Source organism: Dasypus novemcinctus, chromosome 28 (assembly GCF_030445035.2).
Source record: "Dasypus novemcinctus isolate mDasNov1 chromosome 28, mDasNov1.1.hap2, whole genome shotgun sequence".
Lineage (NCBI taxonomy): Eukaryota > Metazoa > Chordata > Mammalia > Cingulata > Dasypodidae > Dasypus > Dasypus novemcinctus.
In genome coordinates this window covers 39,257,551-39,282,621 of record NC_080700.1, presented here as the reverse complement: position 1 = coordinate 39,282,621, position 25,071 = coordinate 39,257,551, and the positions used below count along the sequence as shown (strand labels likewise).

General features: G+C 37.0%; 1 protein-coding gene across 1 annotated transcript in view; it reads right to left on the bottom strand.

Annotated features, from left to right (window-relative positions):
• Window positions 1-25,071, bottom strand: part of SCAF8 (SR-related CTD associated factor 8) — a 182,075-nt gene that overhangs the window by 153,992 nt on the left and 3,012 nt on the right. The window contains exon 2 of the mRNA XM_058289735.2: window positions 22,142-22,204. Within this exon, the coding sequence (XP_058145718.1) occupies window positions 22,142-22,204 (63 nt within the window). The remainder of the gene's footprint in view (window positions 1-22,141; window positions 22,205-25,071) is intronic.

Sequence of the window (25,071 nt, the reverse complement as noted above, 5' to 3'; positions counted from 1 at the left end):
TCGTTTTCATAGACTCTGCAATCTCATATTCCTGAAAAGCATATCCATGTGTTCCCTCCTCTACCACCATTTGAGACTCATCATCCAAAGTTTTAAGAGAAAGTTGCACTTCATGTTTGCTATTTCAAGCAAACTCTTCACCTCAGAAATTATAGTGCCCTTCTCAATTTGAGCAATGTTAATGAATTCTACTGTGACCTAAGAGTCCCAGAAGAAGAGTTTATTACCTGACATATCTGAGAAAATCATCAAATTTGAGTAACATCTTACTCATTTACAGGTTAATCTTAAGCCTTCAAAGTAGATTCTATTATCAATGGAATTAACCTGAAATGTGAATCTAGAATGAGTGAAACAGGGATCGACCTAGTCTCCCTTTCTCAACAACAGTCCTTTAGAATCTAGAATTTAGAGAGTACTGACTAGGATTCCCCCCAATCTCCAAAGAAGTCAGAGACCTCACAAAACTTCCCACACCAACACAATATCAACACTTTGAATTCAAGATTGCATGCTGCCTACAGGCATTTTTCTTTTCTTCTTTCCGATGGGATGACAACAAAGGAATTTTTAAAAAGATCTAACAACTCACAACAAAAAAAATAGAAGGGAAAGTGAAAAGGAAGAAACAGACAAGAGATATCACAAATTTCCAGAAAACCAAAATGTGTTAAGAGAACCGGTAACCAATGCAACCAGAAGGAAACCACAAGCCAGAGTCCACACAAAATTGGTGGGAACCTATCTGTCTTGCAGAATTTCAGAATCACACACACTCAAGAGTTAAGGTATTGGGGAAGCAGATTTGGCTCACCTGATAGAGCACCCGCCTACCACATAGGAGGTCCAGGGTTCAAACCCAGGGCCTCCTGACCCGTGTAATGAGCTGGCCATGCACAGTGCTGTTGCGTGCAAGGAGTGCCGTGCCATGGCAGGGGCGTCCCCCATGTAGGGGAGTCCCACGCGCAAGGAGTGAACCCCAGAAGGAGAGCCGCCCCACATGAAAAAAAGTGCAGCCAGCCCAGGAGTGGCACCACACACATGGAGAGGTGACGCAGCAAGATGATGCAACAAAAAGAGACACAGATTCCTGGTGCCACTGACTAGAATACAAGCAGACACAGAAGAACACACAGCGAATGGACATAGAGAGCAGACAACAGGGAATGGGGGAGGAGAGAGATAAATAAATCCTTAAAAAAAGAGTTAAGGTATTTATGAGGGACAGATGTGAACTAATGCTACAACTATTGTGACAAATCAATAAATAATGTAGGGAAACGGACTTTGGCGCAGTGGTTAACCATATGGGAGGTCCGCAGTTCAAACCCCGGGCCTCCTTGACCCGTGTGGAACTGGCCATGCACAGCGCTGATGCGCGCAAGGAGTGCCGTGCCACGCAGGGGTGTCCCCCGCGTGGGGGAGCCCCACGCGCAAGGAGTGCGCCCGTGAGGAAAGCCGCCCAGCGTGAAAAGAAAGAGCAGCCTGCCCAGGAATGGCGCCGCCCACACTTCCCGTGCCACTGACGACAACAGAAGTGGACAAAGAAACAAGACGCAGCAAATAGACACCAAGAACAGACAACCAGGGGAGGGGGGGAAATTAAATAAATAAATAAATCTTTTAAAAAATAAATAATGTAAAGCAGGTAATTTAAGAAACAGTGGTATAAAAATAGCGATATGAAGGTAATTACCTGAAGAATGAAAAAAGAATAAAAACATTGCTCTCTTTGGAAACCAAGCACAGATTAGGGTGGGAAGGAAAAGCTTCCTACAAAAGCTTTTCTGTACTTTTTGAAAAAACACATATGTTATTTTGAAAAATACAGTATTTTTTAATCCTTCTTGTTTTCTCTAACTCCACTTTGCCAACATTGGCCCTCCATGGTACATCTTTCAGGATAATCCCTGAATGTATGCTATTTTAATAGGCAAATACTAAAGGCACTTATTGCCCGTCTGAACAAATCACTGAACAGTTATGTCCTCATTTTATTCTGGTTTCTACTTTGTAAAAAATTAGTTATACGAATATTTCTATCCCCTAAGGACATATAACTGTTATGATTAATGAGTAAGGGCAAAAAAAAAAAAAGGCTAGGACAGAGAATATGCATAGCCTTGAACGCATTTTTAAAACAGACCCCTCCCATTTGCAATGGTTACTACCCCAATTCTAAATCACTATGAGGTAAGAAGCAAGATTAATGTACATTCTCATGATCCAACCCTTAACTTTGTTTCACCACGATGAAGATGAATGTAGTAATCTGGTTTTCCTAACTTTACAATTATTTTATTTAAATAAGTTAACAGGCATTCCCATCATTTTTACTAAAGCTTTCCACATTTGACACTATAGATGCTTGAACTCTCAATCAACAGGCTTTCTCTTGTAATCGGAAATAATGTAAATATATTTATGAACGATAGCAATGAAAATTACAGAGAATAGCAAACTATTTGTTATAAATAGAAATACAGCACACAAACACATCAGAAGGAAATACTACTAAATAAAAATAGTTGTGTTAGAGCAGCTATGGTAGGCAGAACTTTAAATGGTCCCCAAGAGTTCTGCCTCCTGGGGGACCTGCCCTCGCCCTCTAATCCTCTGAGTGGGCTGGGACCTGTGGATGTCCTGGAAGAGTTGCCCCCCTAATAAAAAGACACCGCATAAGACTCCATCTTAGCTGGAGACGGTCTCCTGCTGGCCTGGAAGAATTAAACCACCATATGTGAGAGGGCCGCGGGTAGGATCTGAGGGTGGTCTCTGGAACTGACAGTAACCCACGGCCAACACCAGGAAAACAAGCACACACACACCCCAGAAACCTCAGCCCTCCAAGCACAAGGAACCGAATTCAGCCAACAACGGCAGCTGGAGGAGGAGCCCGGCCTCCAGAGAGGCCCCCACTGACCCTGGACCCTAAGACACAGCTGCGTGCTGTTTTAAGGCACTAAGTTTGTGGTAATTTCTTTCACAGCAAGAGGAAACTAATATGGTACAACAAAGCTGTAACGGATTTTTCTTCATTTTCTAACCTGCCTATATAGATTTTTAAATTTTCATAAATAGTTTTGTGAAAATTATAATTCAAAGGAGATATTAAAACTTAAAAACATTTCCCTGCTTTTTTCTAAGTTATTTTAAAACTGAAAATATAAATTCAACAGTCTTCATAAAAGAAAAATAAATGACAGAATTGTTCCAACAAGGTCATTTTAAAGAGCATGTTACTCAAATTTAATACCAAAGAGCCAACACCTTATTACAAATGTGACCATTTTCCCATATAGTATAAGCTTTCATATTATTTTTGGTTTGAATAAAATAAAAAATATCAACTAATTATAAACACGTAACAGAGTAACATAAAATGAGATGCACTTGAAACAACATAAAACATAACCAGACAAAAATTTTGAATTAACAAGGACCAATTTCATATTAAGACAAGCAAGTTCTAAAATAATAATGTGATGACTAATGACTTTTTCTTTAGTCTCTCTTATAATATAAATCCATTTCAGAACTTTTCTTCCTGGAATTTTTAACATTTTTTGTAAAATTTTTTGAAGTAAAAATCCAAATACTCTAATCTTTAGTTAGCTGCCACTGAAGTAGCATTACTGAGAATCAGAGTTTTTAAAAAAGCAAAGGCCAAATGAAGATGTTACAGACATTCTAAGCAGACCCAGAGATCAGGCTTTTAAAAAGGACAGAGCACCCAATTTTATTTTTTAAAATGTGCTCATCCAGGGAGGAGATGTGGCTCAAGCAGTTGAACTTCTACCTCTCACTCGGGAAACCCCAGGTTTGGTTCCCAGGGCCTCCTGAAGGAAAACAAAAACAAAAACAAAAAGGAACAAGCAAAACAAACGAGAAAAAAAAAAAACAACTCAGGGGAGCCGTTGTGGCTCAGTGGTTGTGTGTAGGCTTCCCACATACAAGGTCTTGGGTTCCTGGTACCTCAAACGAAAACAAAAACGAAACAACAGAAAAATGTGCCCATCTGAAAACTTCAGAACAAAGTGTTTCAAAGGTGACGCAACAAAAAGAAACAAAGATTCCCATGCCACTGACAACAACAGAAGCCGACAAAAAAGATGCAGCAAAAAGACACAGAGAACAGACAACCGGGGCAGGGAGGTAGGGGAGAAGAGGAGAGAAAATAAATAATCTTTAAAAAAAAAAAAGTTTAAAAAAAAAGGTGACTTGAAAAAATAGACCATATATAACTGCAAACGCCAAAGGGAATACACTTTTCAATTCATTGCTCATTCAAAAAATACTCATTACCTACTATGTGTTAGCCACTATGGATACAAAAGAGCAAGGTCACTGTCCTCATGGACCTTACAGCTGATTTTGGCAACAGAAAATACTCTAATAAACAAATAGTTTGCAGAGTGAGGTGCACAACAAAGGTAATAAGCAATATTATATGAAGGGTATGCAAAATTTGACATCTCAGAATCGCAATTCAGAATCTCTCTTTAATAAAGTACAAGAAATTAGAAGGGGACATGATATTCATTTCTTAAAATTACAGGCCTAAAGTATGCAACTATCTGTCTAATAAGCTTAAACCTATTTACTAAGCTTTATGTGGGGAAAAGAAATCCTGTAGTTTAAAAAAAAAGGATAAGAAACCCATATTTGATATATAAATGTACTAACTAGATTTGTAAAATACAAATGCTTATATCCTTTATAATGACTTATTCTTTCCTATTGGACAACTATTTTCACACAAATCATTAGCCTTTTATTATGAAGCAGAATATCCCATTTATCAAGCATGGCAGTTACCTGGGGTTTACATTACAGTTTTGAATACTGTTAAAAAGGAAGCTATTAATTTCAGAACCTAAATTATAGTTTAAAATGATCTTGTAATAAAGAAAAACTATAATAAATTCTCCCCAAAACTTATTATTTTTAAAGAACTAAATTTAGTTTAAAAAATTTATTCCCATAGCTCCTTTAATTCAACAACACATTTACAAATCCCCAAATGCTTGGAATAAAGAGGGTTAAAAAGTACTCAAAACGGTAGCTTGGGAGTTACAGTGCCAGTCAAGATGGAGTTAGCCAACTACAGCCTATCTCTCCCACTGATTACAATTAATATTTCCAGACTAAACGTAAACAACTACGTGAGGATGCTGAAAGAAACACAGCAGGCAGACTGAAGACTAGGGTCAAAACTTGAATAATGACTAATCAAAGCCCGGAATGGGCAGCTCTGCTAGAAGTGGAGGTAAGTTCCATAGTCTATCTCCCGGTTTTGATTCCAGGGCCGGCAAAATCACAGAACAGTGTTAAAAGCATAAACATGGGACAGGGGATGGGGACCCTGCCTAGCTAGAGGGCCAGGCAAAAGAACACTCTCTTTTCTCTCCTGGCCCAAGGGCAGCTCCTTTTGCCACACTGGCACCTAAAAGTCCAAGAGAAGATGCACCTCTCTAACTGGAAGAACAAGGAATGGGATCCCCACTGTCCAAAAAACGGGAGTGGGGGGGGACGGGGACGGGACATGATTTCCCATGGGCTCATCTTGGAACCATGCCTGCATGGAACAGACCCAAAGAGGCATAGCAAAGGTTTTTAAAACTAAATCCACAAAAACCACACTCCAATGGCCAGGCTAATTTTTGAATGGCAAATGTGCTGGGCACACCTAACCAATACAGCAAATACTTTGAAAGCTGAACTGACACTGGAACCAGTACAATCAGAAGGTGAGACAGAACCTGCACCTGAACCTAACTGGGTTGGCTGCCTGCTGAAACAAACAATAAAATCAACATTCTTCAGAGGATTTTAATGGATTCTAACAACATTCACAATGTCCAGGGTATAAACTAAATTCAACATACCAAAGTACCCACGCATGCACGCATCAGGAAAAGTAGTACAATTCTCAAGGGAAAAGATAATCAACAGATGCCAACCCCAGACTGACACAGATGTTGGAATTATCAAACAAAACCTGTAAGAAGTTAAAACCACCTTATGAAGTAAAGATAGAAGTTTTCAGCCTAGAATGAGAAACTACAAAAAAAAATAAAATGGAAATTTTAAAGCTGAAAAACTCAGTACGGGGAAGACAAAAGTACTATTTATGGCACTGACACAAGAACCATGAATATTTTATAATACTTGTGAATTCACATATCTTAAGAAGCAAAAGACCATAACCATGTTTGTTTTCATGTCAACGTTATCCATAATAGTACACACATACACATACATACAACCTACATGCCCACCAAGACAGTAAGTCATAATGTAGTTACAGCATGTTAATATGATATAGATACTAGCATAGAAACATGGAAATGCCTGACATATTAAATGATAACTATTAGGTTGGTGCAAAAAGTAACTGTGGTTTTGCACTGTTGAAACTTATCATCTGATATTAGAATACATTTTAAAATAAATGTGGTTATGCTATGCATCATTTTAATGTACATTTCTCACTTTTTTTTGCTAATTTATTACTTGCTGTTTATTTTATATTTATTTTAGACTACAGAAATGATGTTAGACATAAAGCAAATTTGAGCGATTTTTAAATTTGAGTTCAAAATGGGTCATAAAGCAGCAGACAACTCGCAACATCAGCAACACATTTGGCCCGTAACTGCTGAAGAACGTACAGTGCAGTGCTGGTTCAAGAAGTTGTGCAAACGAGAGGAGAGCCCTGAAGATGAGTTGCGTAGTAGCCTACCACGGGAACGTGACGACGAACAACTGAGAGCAATCATCGAAGCCAATCTTCTTAAACTACAGGAGAAGTTGCCAAAGAACTCAACGTCAACCATTCTACAGTTATTCAGCATTTGAAGCAAATTGGAAAGGTGAAAAAGCTCGATAAGTGGGTGCCTTATGAGCTGAATGAAAATCAAAAAAATTGCCGTTTCAAAGTATCATTTTCTCTTAATTCTTCACAACAATGAACCATTTCTCGATCGGACTGTGATGTGTGATGAAAACTGGATTTTACACAACAACCAGCGATGACCAGCTCAATGGTTGGACGGAGAAGCTCCAAAGCACTTCCCAAAGCCAAGTGATATATGGCTGACAGGGAGCTGTACAGAACATATGTCCAGGGGGCATGGTAATGATTGGATATACTCATAATGGCAACAATTAAAAACCACAGCAGGGGGGGTACTGGGTTCCTGGCCAGTGGTGCTCTGCCGCGGTCCCTAGGGGAGCAGCGACAGTCTCCCAGGTACAGCGGCGGGGACCTGGAGGGAGTGAGGGTTCAACAGTGAGCCCCTGATGCTAATGACTATGCTTGTGAGCTGATAAACCTAAAATAAGAACAAGGCCTAGAGCAACATTGTGCCTGGGAATTTCCTCCTGTCAGCCTTCATGTTACTCAAATGTGGCCAGTCTCGAAGCCAAACTCAGCATGTAAATGCAATGCCTTCCCTCCAGCGTGGGACATGACACCCGGGGACGAGCCTCCCTGGCAACGAGGGACCACTATCAAATACCAACTGATGATGCAACTGGAAAAGGACCTTATACGGAAGGTTCAATGCGGATCAGCAGAATATCCATGTCTACATAAAATAACATGACTTTAAAATGCTGTTTGACCTAAAGTAAGGGGGAAATGGAAAGGAGAAATGAGTTTATATGGCTACGAGTTTCTAAAAAAGAGTCTGGAGGCTAGCAGAAGGATTGCCCTCATGCACAACTGAGCAGAGTCAGAGAGACAGATAAAGCAGATACAACCCCCAGATATTGGTTCCTTTGAAGGCTAAAGAGACCCATGAGAGTTATGGCCATGGCCGATGGGGTTAACTACCAGGGCAGATGGCCCCTCTTTGGAAATGGTGTTTATGTGTGATGAATCTGGACTCAGATGGGATCTCCCTTCATAAGACTTTCATGCTAATGTGCTGGAGGTGCAGTTAACGTTGGGATTTAAGATATATTTAGGGGATTTGAATCTCTGGACTGACAATGTGATAGCCAGGTTCTGAACCTCAACAGACTCCAGCACCTACAATCTGATTTATTGGACTTACCGCACTCAGCTAAGATGGAGTTGAAGAAGGACAATCACCACACCATGGAGCCTAGAGTGATTACAACTGAAAATGGGAGGATTGCATCCAGCATCCATGTGGAATTTGAGCCTCCTCTTGACATAGAGGTGCAATGGACACAACCAATCCAATGTCCACATAGAAGAGGTGGTATTGGATTGAGAAAAGTGGACATGGTGGACGATGGGTATGGGGAAAGGCAGGAAGAGATGAGAGGTGGAGGTGTCTTTGGGACATGGAGCTGCCCTGGATGGTGCTTCAGAGGCAATCACCGGACATTGTAAATCCTCACAGGGCCCACTGGATGGAATGGGGGAGAGTATGGGCCATGATGTGGACCATTGACTATGAGGTGCAGAGGTGCCCAAAGATGTACTTACCAAATCCAATGGATGTGTCATGATGATGGGAACGAGTGTTGTTGGGGGGGGAGAGGGGGGGGGTGGGGGGAGCGGGGTTGAATGGGACCTCACATATATATTTTTGATGTAATATTATTACAAAGTCAATAAAAAAAATAAAATAAAATAAAATAAAATAAAAAGTCATGGTCACTGTTTGGTGGTCTGCTGCCGGTCTGATCCACTACAGCTTTCTGAATCTCAGCGAAACCATTACTTCTGAGAAGTGTGCTCAGCAAACCAAAGAGATGCATGGAAAACTACAATGCCTGCAGACGGCATCAGTCAGCAGAAAGGGACCAACACTTCTCCACAACACCCGACTGCATGTTGTATGATCAACACTTCAAAAGTTGAATGAATTGGGCTATAAAATTTTGCCTCATCTGCCATATTCACTTGACCTCTCTCACCAGGCGACTACCACTTCTTCAAGCATCTTGACAACTTTTTGCAGGGAAAACGCTTCCACAACCAGCAGGATGCAGAAAATGCTTTCCAAGAGTTCGTACAAATCCCAAAGCCTGGATTTTTATAGTACAGGAACAAACATTTCTCACTGGCAAAAATGTGTTGATTAAGGGTTCCTATTTTGATTAATAAAGATGTATTTAAGTCTAGTTATAACGATTTAAAGTTCAGGGTCCAAAACCACAACTGCTTTTGCACCAACCTAGTATTAACTGTGTAATAATTACAACCTCATAAACATAAGAAATAATTACAACAACAAAATCAGGAAATTGTTCGGAATAAAATGTGCTGTAACAACTAGATATAATTAGGTAGAAACAATTTTCTTAAAATTAAAAGGAAAAAGTTCATCAAATATTGCTTTTCCTATATCATGCCATTCTTTCCACCTAGAAAGGACTTCTATTTTTTTCAAACCATAACCTAATCCACTAGATGAAAACTTTTCCAAGACAAGTTAAAATAATACAGAAGAGACGAAATAGTAAATACTGACATTCACTGACTATTCCTGGGTGAAACTTTTGTTCCTATTTACATTTACATGTGATTACTGGATTATGATACTAAGTACACTACTTATCGTGCCTTATAGTAAAAGAAAAAAAAATTTTTTTTAAACTACTGTAGCCTACAGCCTAGAAGAACCAAACGGATGGTAATGTTAAAATTAATTACATGGAAAAAAATTTATTAAATTCCTCCCAGATAATACTGTTTGACCAAGGGCTAGGTTTAAAGCATGAATTCTGTCCTGTTTTGTTTTTTTTTAAGATTAGCAAATATCTAGAGATGCAAAAGATATAATAGCACCAAACTTAGTTTTTTCCTATTTGCAATCATAATAGGGAAAGAGAATTTTTATATCTACAATCATATCCTGCCACCAAAAGTATATAATGCCTTAAACAGCTCTTTGCACATTATGAGGTATTCAAATATATGCTGATTTGACTTTGATAAAGTAACTTACTGGTGTCAAAAGATAATTAGGTAATCAAATTTAAAATAGCAAAACAAATTTAACCAGCTTCTGCATATCTTAATTCACATGAATGCAGATCTGTTTTGCTCAAATAAGTGGAATGCCATATAATTCCTCTTAATTTACCAATAACCTCACTTTTTTTTTTTTTTAAGTACCTCCAGGGACTGAACCCAGGACTTCATGTATGGGAAGCCAGTGCTCAGCCACAGAGCCACATCAGCTCACTAATCATAGGCATTAGTAATATCTCACTCAGGTTGATGGAGTTTTATTATCAAAGTAAAACAAACTAAAAACAAAGAAAGAATTGGGAAATAAAAAAAAAAAATTCAACTGATTAATAGCTCAAAGTTAAATGTGCCCTTTAGGAAAGAAAAATATAACATGAAGAGCCTCACCTCAAATATCTAACAATCTATGGGGGAGAGGGGGTCCTATACAAACCATTATTATAATACAATAGATTCTTGGCATTCTGAGCTTCACCATGGTCAGCTTTGAAAATTCACCAGTGACCCCAAAGGTTTCAAAAATGTAATCACTTGTAAATTTATCAGACAGTAATTTGAAGTCGGTATATTAAGAGGCTGGTATGTGGGGGAAACAATGGACTACTAGTGGCTGAGCATCTTGGTTATTCTGTCCTCACACTCCCATATGCATTTAACAGAGGAATAATATTCTGAAGTGGTATTTAAAACCAGGGGAACCCTGAGGACCTCAGAATTTGCCTCAGGAAAACAAGAGCACAAAGCAAGATTTAGGGCCAAAATGGAAAGCACTACTGGGGGAGATATTCAGACTACTGAAATTTATTTTCATTTAGGAAGAGCTGAAAAGGTTTAGTAAAGAAAATGGCAAGTGAGAAGTGGGCTGGCTGGGAAAAGAGAGCATTCCTGTTACTGCTGCAATTCAGTTCCCACTCGTTTACACTTACAACACACTCATCAATAAATCCCTCTTTACACACAGTGATATTTCAAAAACGATGAGAGAAGTGGGTATTTCCTGATTGGAATGCATTAGAACTTCAACAGAACTCTGTATTTCCTACTGGAGAATCATCAAGTTCCAAAAACAAGAAGACACAGATGAGAATATATAGTGCATAGCTTTTCATACAGTAAATCTTCCTGTTTCATAGTCATGTATATACAATATACGCAATAAAGAATATTTTTTTAAAAGTAGAATTTTTATGAAAAAGATTCATAACCAACATAGTTCAGCTGAAGACAAAGGGACTCTGAAATGTTTTTAAAAGTACAAAGTAATGCAAGCAAAGCAGTTGTTTGTAGTCATTAAACTAGTAAAAGCAAGTAGTATGAACCGGAGAGGATGAAACTTTAGACTAAAAGGAAAGACAACAAGTGAAAGAAGTCTGTGGAGAAAAGATGTTTATATTTTGGGTAATAGCAATACACTTCATGCACACTAGGGCAAAAATCCCTTAGAAGTTATAGGACTGAATCCCAGAAGAGAAAAGCAAAGATACAAGTCATTCCTGAAGATACAGAAATTGAAGATAGGAAGAGAGAAAGAATAAATACTGAAGACTAAGTAACAAAGGGAATATAAGCAGAGCGAGAGCCCAAAGGCTTTAGGGTGAAGTCACTGCACTGCAGAAATGAGAGAAATAAATACAGATAATTAAGAAGGGGGGGGTGACACACTGGACGAGAGGGACAGGCAGCTGAACAATAAAGGAGACAGTAGTACTCTTCATCTCTGTCTCTCTGTCAATTAAGTACTCCCACAACTATTATGTCACTTTCACGTGCGTAACAGCCTGATAAGATTGGCATTCATTATTTTCATGTCATAGATGTAGAAACTTGGGGTAACTGACTTAACTAAATTCAAGCTGGTAAAGTTACAGAACCATGTCGCAAGCCGAGTTCTTCTGGAAATGTAGACACTCACAGATAGACTCTAGGTTCCAAAAACAAAACAAAAAGCCTACCAGCTAGTAACCAATAAACATACATAACCTGAGTCAGTGAATAAGAGGGTGGATGACTGCTGACATACCATTTAATATCATCAACCTAACTATAATGAAGTCTACACAAAACACAATATAAATTAAAAAGCTTTTGAGTCTGCTGATCAAATAAGAGCTAAATAAATTCCTGTTACACATGAATTTTAATCGATCCTCAATAAGGCCTAAGAGTCTTCAAGCCCTTAATACAAGGAAGCTTTTTAAAGGATTTAATTCAAATAATATTAAAATAGACCAACTACAGCAAAGTGGATGTGGCTTAGGGAACTGAGCTCCAGCCTTCCACATGGGAGGTCTGTGATTCAGTTCCCAGTGCCTTCTAAAGAGAACACAGCGAGGTGGCACGACACACAGGCACGGCAAGCTGACCATCAAGATGACGCAACAAGAGACACAAGAAGAAAAACATAATGAGAGACACTAAGCAGGGAGCAGAGGTTCTCAGTGTCTCCTAAAAAAAAACGAGCAAGACAGCAAGCTGACGCCATAGGCAGGCACGGCAAGCTGACACAACAAGATGTCACAACAAGAGACACAAGAAGAAAAACCATGAAAGATACAACAAAGCTGAGAACAGAGTTGGCTCAAGTGATTAGGCGCCTTCCTCCCACACTGGAGGTACCAGGTTCAGTTCCTGGTGCCTCCTAAAGACAGCACAGAGCAAATGCAAACAATGAGGGAGTGAGGAGAAATTTTTTAAAAAATAAATTTTTTTTAAAAAGACCAACTGCATCCTTCTTCCAAAAGCTAAAACACACAGTTATTTTTTATTTGAGGAAACATTACAAAAGTAATATGGTAATACATGGACCATGAAAAACTCAAATTAATGAAAGTTCTCATTCACTGTACCCTCTCTATGTACTTACTTCTCCTCTCAGAAATAATGCCTATTAACAGGCTGGTAGGCTGCCTTTCGGGATGTTCTATATGCATATAAGTAAATGTATAAATATATGTGAAATAGACACCTTAAGCTATACATTCTGGTGAAAAATTACACTTATTACACTTTAAAACTGATTTTCTGAAAAACTGCTGAGGAGAGCTGGCTCACAATGAGTGCTGACCAGGCAGGAAGCTGGTGGAGAAAGTGAAGCATCAGGAAGAGACACAGAGGAGAGATAATAAGAGATGCAGCAGACTAGGGAGCTGAGGTGGTGCTGGAGATTGAGCACCTCTCTCCCACTCCCAAGGTCCCAGGATCGGTTCCCAGTGCTCCCTAAAAAGAAGGCAAGCAGAAACAGAAGAACACATAGCAAATGGACACAGAAAGCAGACAGCAAGTGCAAAAACAAGGGGGGGGGGCGGTAATAAATCTTTAAAAAAAAAAAAAACAAAACTGGATTTAGTAAAACACTGAAATGCTTGTAAATAACCAGTAACAGTATTAGTCCAAAACACACTATGGACTGTATTTTGTTCAACTGTTTCCCCAACTTGTACAATATGCCTAATCATATGAAGCATTTTCTTTATAATTCATAATCTTGTAACTTTTCTATTTTTAAAAGCACATTTTAAGTATAAGGAACACTTAAGATTTTCAAGAGCCACAGAGATGTCCACAATAATGCTACATGTTCCCAAGTTGCAGCTTTAAAAAACAACTACCTTTCCTTCATTATTTAGTACTCTAGTTTTCCAAATATTTTCAAATACTTTTTAAAAATTAAAGAATCAAAACAACTTTAAGAGAAAGTCATAGAAGGAACCATTATCCCTTTTTAAGGTATAAACTGAAGCTAAAACAATTCATTAGAAAACCTGTTTGTTAGAAATAATATATATGGGATACAGGCTCTCTCTGCCTAGAGGAGCCCACACCAAATCTTGGTGTGTATTCCATCCTTCTTTCCCATCTCTCAGCAAGCTCTGTTCTTCCTCCCATTTCCCAAATAAAAAGATTAGGGATACTAACAGTCATCTTGTCTAATCCCATTTTCTAAACGACCAAACCATTATCCCTTTCCTTGCCATATCCTTCTTTGATAGAAACGACACTTAATTTTGCAGCCTTGTCATGCTTTAAAATATCTATACCAGGAGACTTCTAAAGAGTAGTCTACGAAAATCTAAAGGAAGTAGTACATCATGTTAAGGATATAGATTTAGAGAATGAATAACTGCTTTCCCACAAAGAAGGTATATGATAATAAACTCTGTACTAAAAGGCTCAGACTTCTTTTTTTACTTTTCTGCAGGTAGTTGTACAATATCTCTTCACCAAGGAGTACACAAAGATGCCATATAGAAAAATATGTATTTCTTGAGAGGAAATATTATACAACAAACACCTACTCACAGCCAACAGAAATGATTCTCCACGGGAGGAAAAACATAATAAACACAGACACACGTGCACACAAACTTCAAAGTTTCCCTAGAATCCAAACAATCCCCCTTCCTCTAATTTCAGTTCATTCCCACATTGCTTTGTAAGCATCAAAACAAGATATGAATTTGACCTCCTCTTAATTTTAGAAGTACTAATAGTGAAATGCCTAAACGAGAATAAAAGAAGAATGCAATTATAAGGCTTCTTCATAATAAATCTCACAAACATATTAGCTAGAGTTTCACTAATAAGTATGGGTTCTATTTCTAATGATATAGTGTTTAGATTCACAATTCCATGACCACAATAAGGTTTATTATAGACAGAGTTAAGATGAAGAACATTGTGACTAAAAGAGTAAATAAAATGTAGAATGACTGGCGTAGGCTTAATGTTAAAAAATTATAATATCAAAAAATTTAAATCCTTAATTTTATTCATAGACTATTCAACTTACTACTTAAGTTTTCATCCTATACAAGAACATGTGCTGCAAAAGCAAAATTTACATCAAGAATATTCCATGCAAACTTGCTTTTATAGCTCCTTATACTCAAAAATACAACGCGATGGAAAGAAAATAAAGGTCAAATCTGGATCTTAAAAACAAATAAACCAGACTAAGGAAGAGAAATATTCCACAAGAGTTTGCTCTAAGCCTGCTTCTCTTCATCATCTCCCTAGACAATGATACCCTCTGAAATCATCTTTTCTAGCCTCCCCAGATGTCTGATCTCATACATCTATGTATCTCTATCCTGATGTCCCACAGACACCAAATATTAAAAATGATTCAAGAAATAGTGACAGTGTAACTACTGTTACTAAACAGTATTACAACTGTTACTATTGCAAAAAATCACATTCAACAAATTATAACTAACAATTTTCATGTTTGAGTTACAGGTGATTTTAATCCTTCTTCCATAGTGAACATGTTTCTTTTATTCTAAATAGAAAAAATGATCCCTTATCCAAACCACCTCCCAAACTCTTTCTTCTCAAGCCTCTTGTTCCTCCTGGTTTGCCCATCTTGGTGAGTGGTATCACATACCATTATCCACCTAGTCACATAAACCAAAACCCTGCTACCACTCTCCTCCTCATATCTAGATTTCTATTACTACCAAATTTCTCCTGTATTCACTCCTTCCTCTTCTCCCATTATTATTATTCCAACTGAGTCCCTCATCCTCTTTATACTAATTTAACCTTCCTTCACCCAATATCATCTCTTCACTGTCCTGTCTGCCCCACAAAGATGGCCACCGTTTAAAACTCTTCAAAATCTCCATTCCCTTTTGAATAAAAATGAAGACCTATGCATAGTGTTCCAAGGCTGCGCATTCTTCCTAAGACTTTGCCTAATTCCCCAATCACTCCTTTCCATCCCATTCCCACTCAATGCTGCCAACTCCTTGAAAACGCCCCTTAACCTCTGCACCAGTCTCTACCTTGCACAATGTGTACATTAGCCCACAGAGTACAGCATAAGGAGATGTACACGGGGCTACGTCATTCCCCTTTCTATCATAATGTTTATCACGTTACCTAATGAGCTCTTTATGATAATCCATCCCCATCCTTACCCCCCAAAGCCCATTAGAGTATGAGCACTGAGAAAAGGGATGTTATCTAATACTGCTGGCAACCACCCTGCAATACACAATGCCTTGATGGATAACAAATGTGTACAAACAGCAAAACTGAAACAACAAGCAATTATTTCCTTGCATTTACCATTTAAATTTACCATTTAAATTGCCAGTTACTATTTCGTTAAAACCTTCAGGGGCTATTAATTGTTCTAGCAATTTGAAAAATGCATGACAACTAAAACAGAATTTTTAAATGTCTGACAATTTTGAAGGACCTGTAAAATATAGGGAAGCACTCACAGGATTATTTGGAATCAAATGTTACAGCTCTAAGAGGTCTGAGCTATCCTTTTTTTTTGGGGGGGGGGGGGGAGGATGAATCAATGCTGATTGGGAAATTTTGTACAAGGAATGATGCTGCAGTCTCTGGTTGCCACAACCATTCAGCTAAGTTGGTCACAACCCTGTTCTTATAATTGCCACCAATCTGATGTAAATCTTCAACGGAGGTTCTGCGTTATCTGTTAAAATGGGAACAAGAATTCAGAAAACTCTGTTCATCAAGAGCAACTGCTATAAAACTAAAAACCACTTCTCTTGGTATAAAAAGAAAAAAAGCCAAAGATGCTAATCCTTATATAAACCAGTTACCAGCTTTTTAAATTCATACAGAATATCTACTCAAAGACAGAAGCCATCTAAGGAACAGCCATATATCATGGTAAAAATTTATTTAACTGTTTTATTTAAATGTGTTGACACTTAGGCAAGGACAAGATGGATAACCTGCAAATTAATAATTTTTGAACATTCATTAAGTAAATGCGTATTAACCTTATTAGGATACTTTCTATTTCAAGAAAACTACACAAGCAACTACTTTCATACAGGTCCTCTTTGGAAAACACTTTGTCATTCTCACTCTCATTTACTCACTAAAGCCTTAAAGAAAGGTTAAGTGAACTACTATGCTGTACTTTAATAATACTTTTTTAAAGGATTCTGTAATATATACATACTTATCACTAAATTAAGTCTGGATTCTTTGTCCCAATCAATGAGGTTTTAATTTTATTGTCTTCTTTTAGACTCATGTCTTCATATGAGTTCTTTTAGTCCACAATCAAAAAAAACAAAGCATCATAGATAATAAGAATTATTTTTGAATAAAAATGACACACCACAAAAAAAGGAGAAACAGGAAGGAATAAGCCAAACTTTTAAAATTCTGATGCATTTTAACATCGTTTTCCAACAAAAATGCTTTCTCTGCAATTAATCTTGAAAATAACTTTTACTAGATAAAATGTTACTAAATAAGGAAGAACAAGAACTATGGATTTCAATACACACCCACCCACAAAACTGAATGTAAATTCCATGAGGGCAGAATTCTCATGTGGAGGGGAGGTCTGTCTTGTACATTATTGAATCCCTAGAGCACAGAAAAGTGTCTGCATGTGGCAGGAGCTCAAAAATTTGTTGAATATTTTTTCCTAAGTAGATTTTCGAAATGCTTTTTTTTTTAAATGTTAAAAAAAGCTTTATGAAGTCTGTATAGAGTAAGTATATTTTTCTGCTCAATTATAATTATGATTTAGAGTAGAATGCTACTGATCAAATCCTTTGGTATCAGAGTTTGCAACAGGATCAGCAAACTATGACTCCTGGGGCTGATTCTGCAGGACTCAAGCATTTTAAAAGAATTGTTAGAAAAGACAAAAAAGACCTTAAGTGGCCCACAAAGCCTGAACAATCTGCTCCTCTACAGAAAAAATGTGCAGACCCTGGTCTGAAATTCCACTCATAAGAGAAAGATTGTTCTCTGAATTTACACTGTCTTCCACCTGTGAATTGAATCTGTGCTATGAGAAAGAGATCTTTCACCTTAAGCCAGGGATTCTAAAGAAGAGGTCATTGAGCTTGAACTGAAATTTAAAAACACATTATTCTTGTGGGGACATGTTGGTGCAGGTGTGATATATTTATTAAATACTACACACTATAGTGTGGGCTTAGAAAAGGGTCCATGGTTTTCATCTGACTGGCAAAGGGGTCCATGGAACAAAAAGGTTAAGAATCCCTGTCTTCAGCCTTTCTCCACATCTAAGGCTCTGAATTCTGGAATGTTACTTGATGTGAAGATGTCAGTAAGTGGCGGTTCTTTTGTATGTTTGTTTGTCACCACAGCGTAAGTGGTTATGGGGCTGAATGAAGCTAAGAAAAGGTAAAAGATGATGAAAGCTAATTTATCGTTAATGCATCACATATTAAAAAAAACAAAAAACAAACAAGGATGAGGTAACTACATATAGAGGAAAAAGCTAACCAAGTAATGTTTGGATACAGTATTTTGACTATATATCTTCAGGCTAAACAAAACTGAACTATAAACAAATATTAAGTTCTATTTAATAGGTCTGTTTTTCACAGACATATAGTTTAGCAATCCTACTTTCTGTGTACTTAGGATTGAGTAAATAATAAATAAATATATTGTGGGTAACAGAAGCCAGGTTTCTCACTGTTGGAGAAAGGAAGTACAGATTTAAAAATGGGAAAGGTTAGAAGGAGCCCCACCTATGGTGTTGGACTGGAAATGGAGACATCAAAATGAACTCGTGGCTTCTTAGATACAAAATGAGAGACAGAGAGAAATAAAACAGAAACAGATGTGTATATCGTTATACACACATACACATATGCACATTTTCTAGCTCTACCTGCCGAGAGTGCCTAGAAGCAATGAGCATATCTAGTTGGCCTCCAGATGTTGGTTTCTAAATACCATTGTCCACTAAAAGAATCTAAAGATCCCTGAGAAATAGCTGATTCCCAGGGAACATTTTATTATGCCAGAAAGTAAAGGAACACTCAAAAAAAGGATGGGCACCTGTGACAAGGATACAGGAGCCAAGCTGAAGGAGTTTGCACTGGTCAAAACTGAGACAATCTGAGTATCAAAATAGCCCTATGATTAAAAAGAATCCGAGTCCACATTGATGCGCATACAAACATACATACATACATAGTGCAGAGAGAAAGGAAAACTCTGTCTTACAGCAGTAATGCCAACTAATAAAGAAGGCCAAAATCATCTTCAGTAATTATCACAATACTAAACTGATTCATGCAAAAACCAGCAATGGAAGCTAAACCAAGTGGGTGAAAGTCTGATGAGTAACAGAGTATTTGCATAGTTCCAAAATACTTCCCCATAGATATTTATTAACTACAAAAGGAGAAAGCTTACAGAAAAAAGTTACTACTCTATTAACAGGTTAAAAGGACATATCTAATGTGCTTTCTGACATGATGCACTGAGAAGGGCACAATATTACTTTTGGAGTACTCCTGCCAAAAATGCCTAATGAACTAATCACAAAAGAACAGCAGACAAATTCATATTGAGAGAATTCTAAAAATAACTGGCCTATCTAATCAAGCATTATAAAAGTCATGAAAGACAAGGAAAAGATGAACAAACTGTCTCAACCGAGGGGACCTAAAGAACCAATACAAGTGAATACACAGTGTGACTAGAATTTACTCTTTCTATAAAAGATGTTACCAGTGAGAATGGTGAAATGTGAATACGGTCGAAGACAAGAGTAGAAACGCCAATTTCCTGATTTTGATGACTGTACTATGGTTATGTAAGAGCATGTTCTTGTTTTCAGATAATACAAAAGGAGTATTTAAGAGTAAAGGGGATCATGATTGCAACATACTCGCAGAAACTTCAGGAAAAAAAGTGTGTGTGTGGAATGTGTACGTGCAGAGGGAGAAAGAGAGTGAGAGGGCAAATGTGGTTTAACATAAGGCTGAGGTACCCAGATATATTGTACCAGACAACTCTTTGTATCATTCTTACAATTTTTCTGCAAATTTGAAGTTTTAAAAATAAAAAAAATCGAAACTATGGAAAAAATAAAGTTAATTTACTACCTTTGGACCTTATGCCAGTAAAAAGGAATTGTGAAAAACTGAGTGATAGTTCTCCCTTACTAGAAAGGGTAAGAAAAGCCTCCGCACCAGCAGTTAAGATACCTGGCTCCTACTAGGCCCTGCTCTAATACCTGAAAGCTGTGTTTCCTTGGTAAAAGCGCCCACGGTGGGGCCTCAACTTCCTGGTTTGAAAATGGAGAGCACCTACCCTACCTTTCTCAGAAAGTTATCCTAAAGATCCACTCGAATACTATGATGGTTGGGAGAGAGGGGAAGAATATAGAACACTATATATTACGAACTGGCTCATTTTTAACAAATGTTTGGTAAATTAAAAGTTAATTCAAAAATATTTTAAGCCAGGCATTTCATCATAATGAGCAGCTGATAAAAGAAACTAAATCAGACATCTGCTATACTGAATGTTTTAGTCTGTAAAATATTTTAACTTTTTCAAAATTCCACGTGAAGGGGAAAATGACTAAAAAAAATTCCTTTACCCATATACTTCATGTATTTCAATAAATTCAATTTTACCCATATACTTCATGTATTTCAATAAATTCAAACACCTAAATCTACTTTATTTTGTCATAGAACATTACTAAAGAAAGCCATTAACTAGATCAATCTTGAAGTAATTGTGAGCCGGTGTCACTACACAGAGATCTTAAAATCATTTCTCAGTTCTACACACATAGCACAGTACCCAAACTGTTTCATCCTTCACTCTCGAGCTACTCAAATGAGCCACAAGGAATCACATCACATTTTAGAAAAAAGTGTTTAGAAGAGAGAGATACACCAGTTTTTTGGTCACCATTTAAGTTTTTTAGTCACCATTTAAGTTTTTTATCTTTGCATGTAGAAACTGTGTATCTCCTCACTGACAAAAGAAAACATCTTTAAAGCTATATTTTATATGAAATACTGTTATGATTCCAAAATATCAAATGGAAATTTTTAAAAACATACAATAGGCAAGTTGGTATAACATAATATTTAATGTAACAGTCTATTTTCCCAGCATTGAAAAAATAGGTTCGCATTCTTGTTTAAGTAAGCCAGCCTGCTCAGTTCCTATTATATTTGGAGTAGTACACAAGCAATCTGGATTCTGAAACCAGGCAGAACTGAGTCTGCAGAAGTGATACAATGACCCCAAAGCCTGGCAAATGACACTCCCATGGTCAGATATGCCTGCTAGCCTCGCCAGTTACAGGACAAGTTCATTACACACAAAGCTGACGAGGTAAAGGGAAATGATCCCAAGAACCTAAGTTCCACTAGGGTATGTCTTTGCTTGTCTTGTTTACCACCATATCCTAGCAGGTAAAAGAATGCCTGGCACTTAGTAACCATTCACTAAGTATTGGTTAAATAAAAGAACAAACGAATGAAAGAACAAAATCTTAGGTCAATCAAATGAACGGATATAAACTATATTAAAGATGGAGAGTTATGTTAAAAATGGACTTGGCATACATTAACTTAATGGCCACACACCTCTTTAGAGAACATGAAGAAAATCTATTCCCCTCTCTGATAAACTGCAGTTAATTCAACATTTCTGTATTTCCTGACCCACAGTAAGCACCATAATAAATTTCCACACCATTCCCTAAGTTTAAAATAGTTGCATCAGAAACTCTTATAAAACAGAACAAGACAAAATAAATGCATAAAACCAAAATCAGAAAGACCAAATGAATCATGTTTACCATCAAACTTCAGATAGAATTTATGCAGATAAGCAATTACAAGCCACAGAAACATTTCTCATCAGCATTTCTCATAACTAATAGTACCTCTACCACAATCTGCTCCTCTATAAATAGAAAATCAAAATTTGATTTAGTCTTTTTTTCTCCATTCCTGTAATAGATCTGTCAATAATTTGCCATCTTATAGTTTGAAGAATGCCATCAAAATATAAGATGTATTTCATTTCCAACCATCAAATTAAGAGGTTTGTAATTCATTCATATTATATAGGTAACATCTTTTTACCAAAAAATGAAGTAACATTATGTGGGAGCAGACTGCAAGTAAATGTAACAAGACTTGATATATGATTCATGATCACTATTTAGTGCAATAACTTTCCTTTCCATTGACCTTATTTTTTGTGAAGAATTTAAACTTATTCCCTACATAGTCCCTTTAAAACTTCCGATATATCTAAGTGATAAACTTTATTCTGTTTCCCGAGTACTGTCCATATAATCAATGCATAATTTCACTACCAATTTTAAACCTAATATTTTCCAAAGGGCCTGCCTTATGTGGGTTACGTTCGTCTTACTATGCTTCTTGTGTCCATGCTGCTGGAAAAGCAGTCTGTACAAGCAGGAGTAGAGGCACAATCCTGAGAGAGAGGAGTAGAGAAAGATGTTGAGAAAACAAAACCAGATAAAATGAGCTCAGTTAAAGAGTTCAGGAGCTCAGCCAGTGTTCAAAGACAAGGTTGATTACATTCTCTCATACCACCATTATGAGTAAGAAGTTGTCCAGTAACAGCACAACTGGTCCTAGAAAGAGATTTCTGAAGTAGCATGTTCAAGCAGTAATACCATCACTAAATCTCAGCCACCTTAGAAGTATGTACCCTTTCTTAAAAAGGAGTGGTCATAAAATAGGATGATTATTTAGAAGATGAGAATATAAAAGTCCTCCAAATGTTAATCAAAATTACTAACTCAGTGCTGGTCTAGAATAAAACGGTGTATTTATATCACATGGATTTCAAAAAGTTGGCAATCTTTTTTATTTAACTTAAATTACTATCATTGGTCTCAGTAACTCCGTATTTTAGATTTTTAAAATGTGGTTAAGGGATAAAAGAAACAACTTTTACCATATGTTAAGTTTCAAAGTAGAAAATAATAAAACAAAAAGGATTTGAAAATAGTAGAGAACATAACTACTATAAAACTTAAAATTCGGAATGCATTAAACCAAATTGGAACCTAAATGGAATAGTACTGTTCCCACACTCCACATAGCAAAAACTGAAAATTACACACAGATAAGAGTTTTGATTTAAAAATTTCCATCTAATTTCTTATACTAGTACAGTGACATAAAATGAACCTTCAAAATAGTGCTTGTTTATATTTAATTAAAGAATCTTCTAACAGAGAATTTAAAAAAATAACCTCAAATCGGACATTTATTTTATTGAGTAGAAAACCGAAAGTCCAGAAATGTTAACTATCTTGGATAAGACTGTCGAGCTACCTACTATATCATCCATCCAATCAGCCAAAAAATTTTTATTTAGCATAAACTACATATTAAAGCATTGTGCTAAGTACTGGCCTCATTGAGCTTGTAGTGTAACGTACAGAGGTGTTTTAAAACAGTTTAACCGGACCTATATCAGTTCTCAACCACAGTCAACTTTGCCCCCAGGGAACATTTGACAACATCTGGAAATACTTTTGGTTGTCACATATGGGGAGGGTGCTACTGGCATGTAATGGGTAGAGGACAGGAATTCTGTGAAACACCATCCAATGCACAAAACAGCTCCCTACAAGCAAATATCCAGCCCAAAATATCAATAGTGCCAAGGTTGACTCTATTCTAAACAATGGGGGGTTGTGTGTGTGTGGATATTTCTTTCTTTTATAATACTAAGTACACTACACCTTTAAAAAACTTTCACAGGTAGAAACAAAAATGATGACCTTATTGATACAATTAGCCAGAACTCCCACTGGAAGATTGAGAACAGGAAAGATGGTAGAAAAGAACAAATGAAAAATGGCAGTTTTAAAGCTGCTTCATATAAGTTTCCTTTGCTGAACCATAGACAAAGGGAAAATATGCAAGGAAAAAACAAATTTCACATGCCTTTATTAGTCCTTCTACCCTTCTACATTTCTTAGCCAATCAAGGTCTACTACTAGATATTGGTGGGACGCTTATTACAAAAAGTCCCTTAGACAAAATACACCCTCTGTTTCCATTTTAAACATTTTTTAAATGGAAAATGGAGAAAATTTAAAGGAAATGGGATTTCACTTGTGATGTGAAAAACAAGGCATAAAACAGGAAAATGTACGGGATGTTAAACTGACTCTGGAAAGTTTGCATCCTGGAGCAGTTTAAAGCAGGGGTTCTTAACCAAGAACTCTTGGGGGTCCGTGGAAAGATTTCAGGGAGTCTGTGAGCTTGAATTGAAAAAAACCAACTTATTATCTTTATTTTCTCTGATCTCTGAAATCTAGCATTTCCTTCATTTAGGAATGTACACAATAAATTACAGTAGGATTCATTTCACATTACTTTACAGTTGTTGCGTATCTCAAAAAATCACTTACACTCATTCATACTTCGAAATTATGGTAGTTGTTAGACCAATCACTAGTTGAAGGTCAAAAAACTACCTGCCACTACATTCTAAAAGGGGGTCCTTGGTTTTCACCTGACTTGCAAAAGGGTCCACGGAATACAAAAGGTTAAGAACCTCTGGTTTAAAGAGTAAGGACTCTGTACTTTCAGCATGATTTTTCCAAAAACCTAACACTACTCCAATTTTAAAATTGGATAAAAAGGGAAAGAATAAGCTGACTAACTTAGGCCAAAACAAAAACAAAACAAATGAGAACAAAAAATCCACTAAGGACTTAGGTACATTAAAGATGAAATGTACTAGAATCCTCTCAGGATTTACAAACCAAGGTAAAGCAAAACATTAACAATAAAATCTTCATTTTTCTAACACAGATCTACATATGTAGTTGTACACCTGCCCACTCAGCCTATTCAGGACCTAATATTAAAAAAAATTTAATTGATCATGTCTAGTATTTGATTACATTAAAGACTTATCAACTTTTTGTAGTGTGCAATGGTATTATGGCTTTGTTGCTTTTTTTAGGAGGTACTGGGGATTGAACTCTGGACCTGATAGTTGGGAAGCAGGCGCTCAACCACTGAGCTATACCTGCTCCCTATTTTTTTTTTAAGTCTTTACAAACTAAAAGAACCCAATAAAAGTAAAACACTTCCTCCACTTATTCTGTCGAAGTATAACAAACACATAATAGGTTCTTATATTCTCCATATATTTTAAAGGGTCATGCCTTCATCTCTTTTTTTCCCTCTCTTTCGGAAACAAAAAACAACAGGAAAAAAAAAAACAAAAACAGAATGACCTCCATGTGATGGTCATCCTTAAGCGCTCACATAAAACTGCTGCATTCCAGCACCAACCATGCTTCTAAA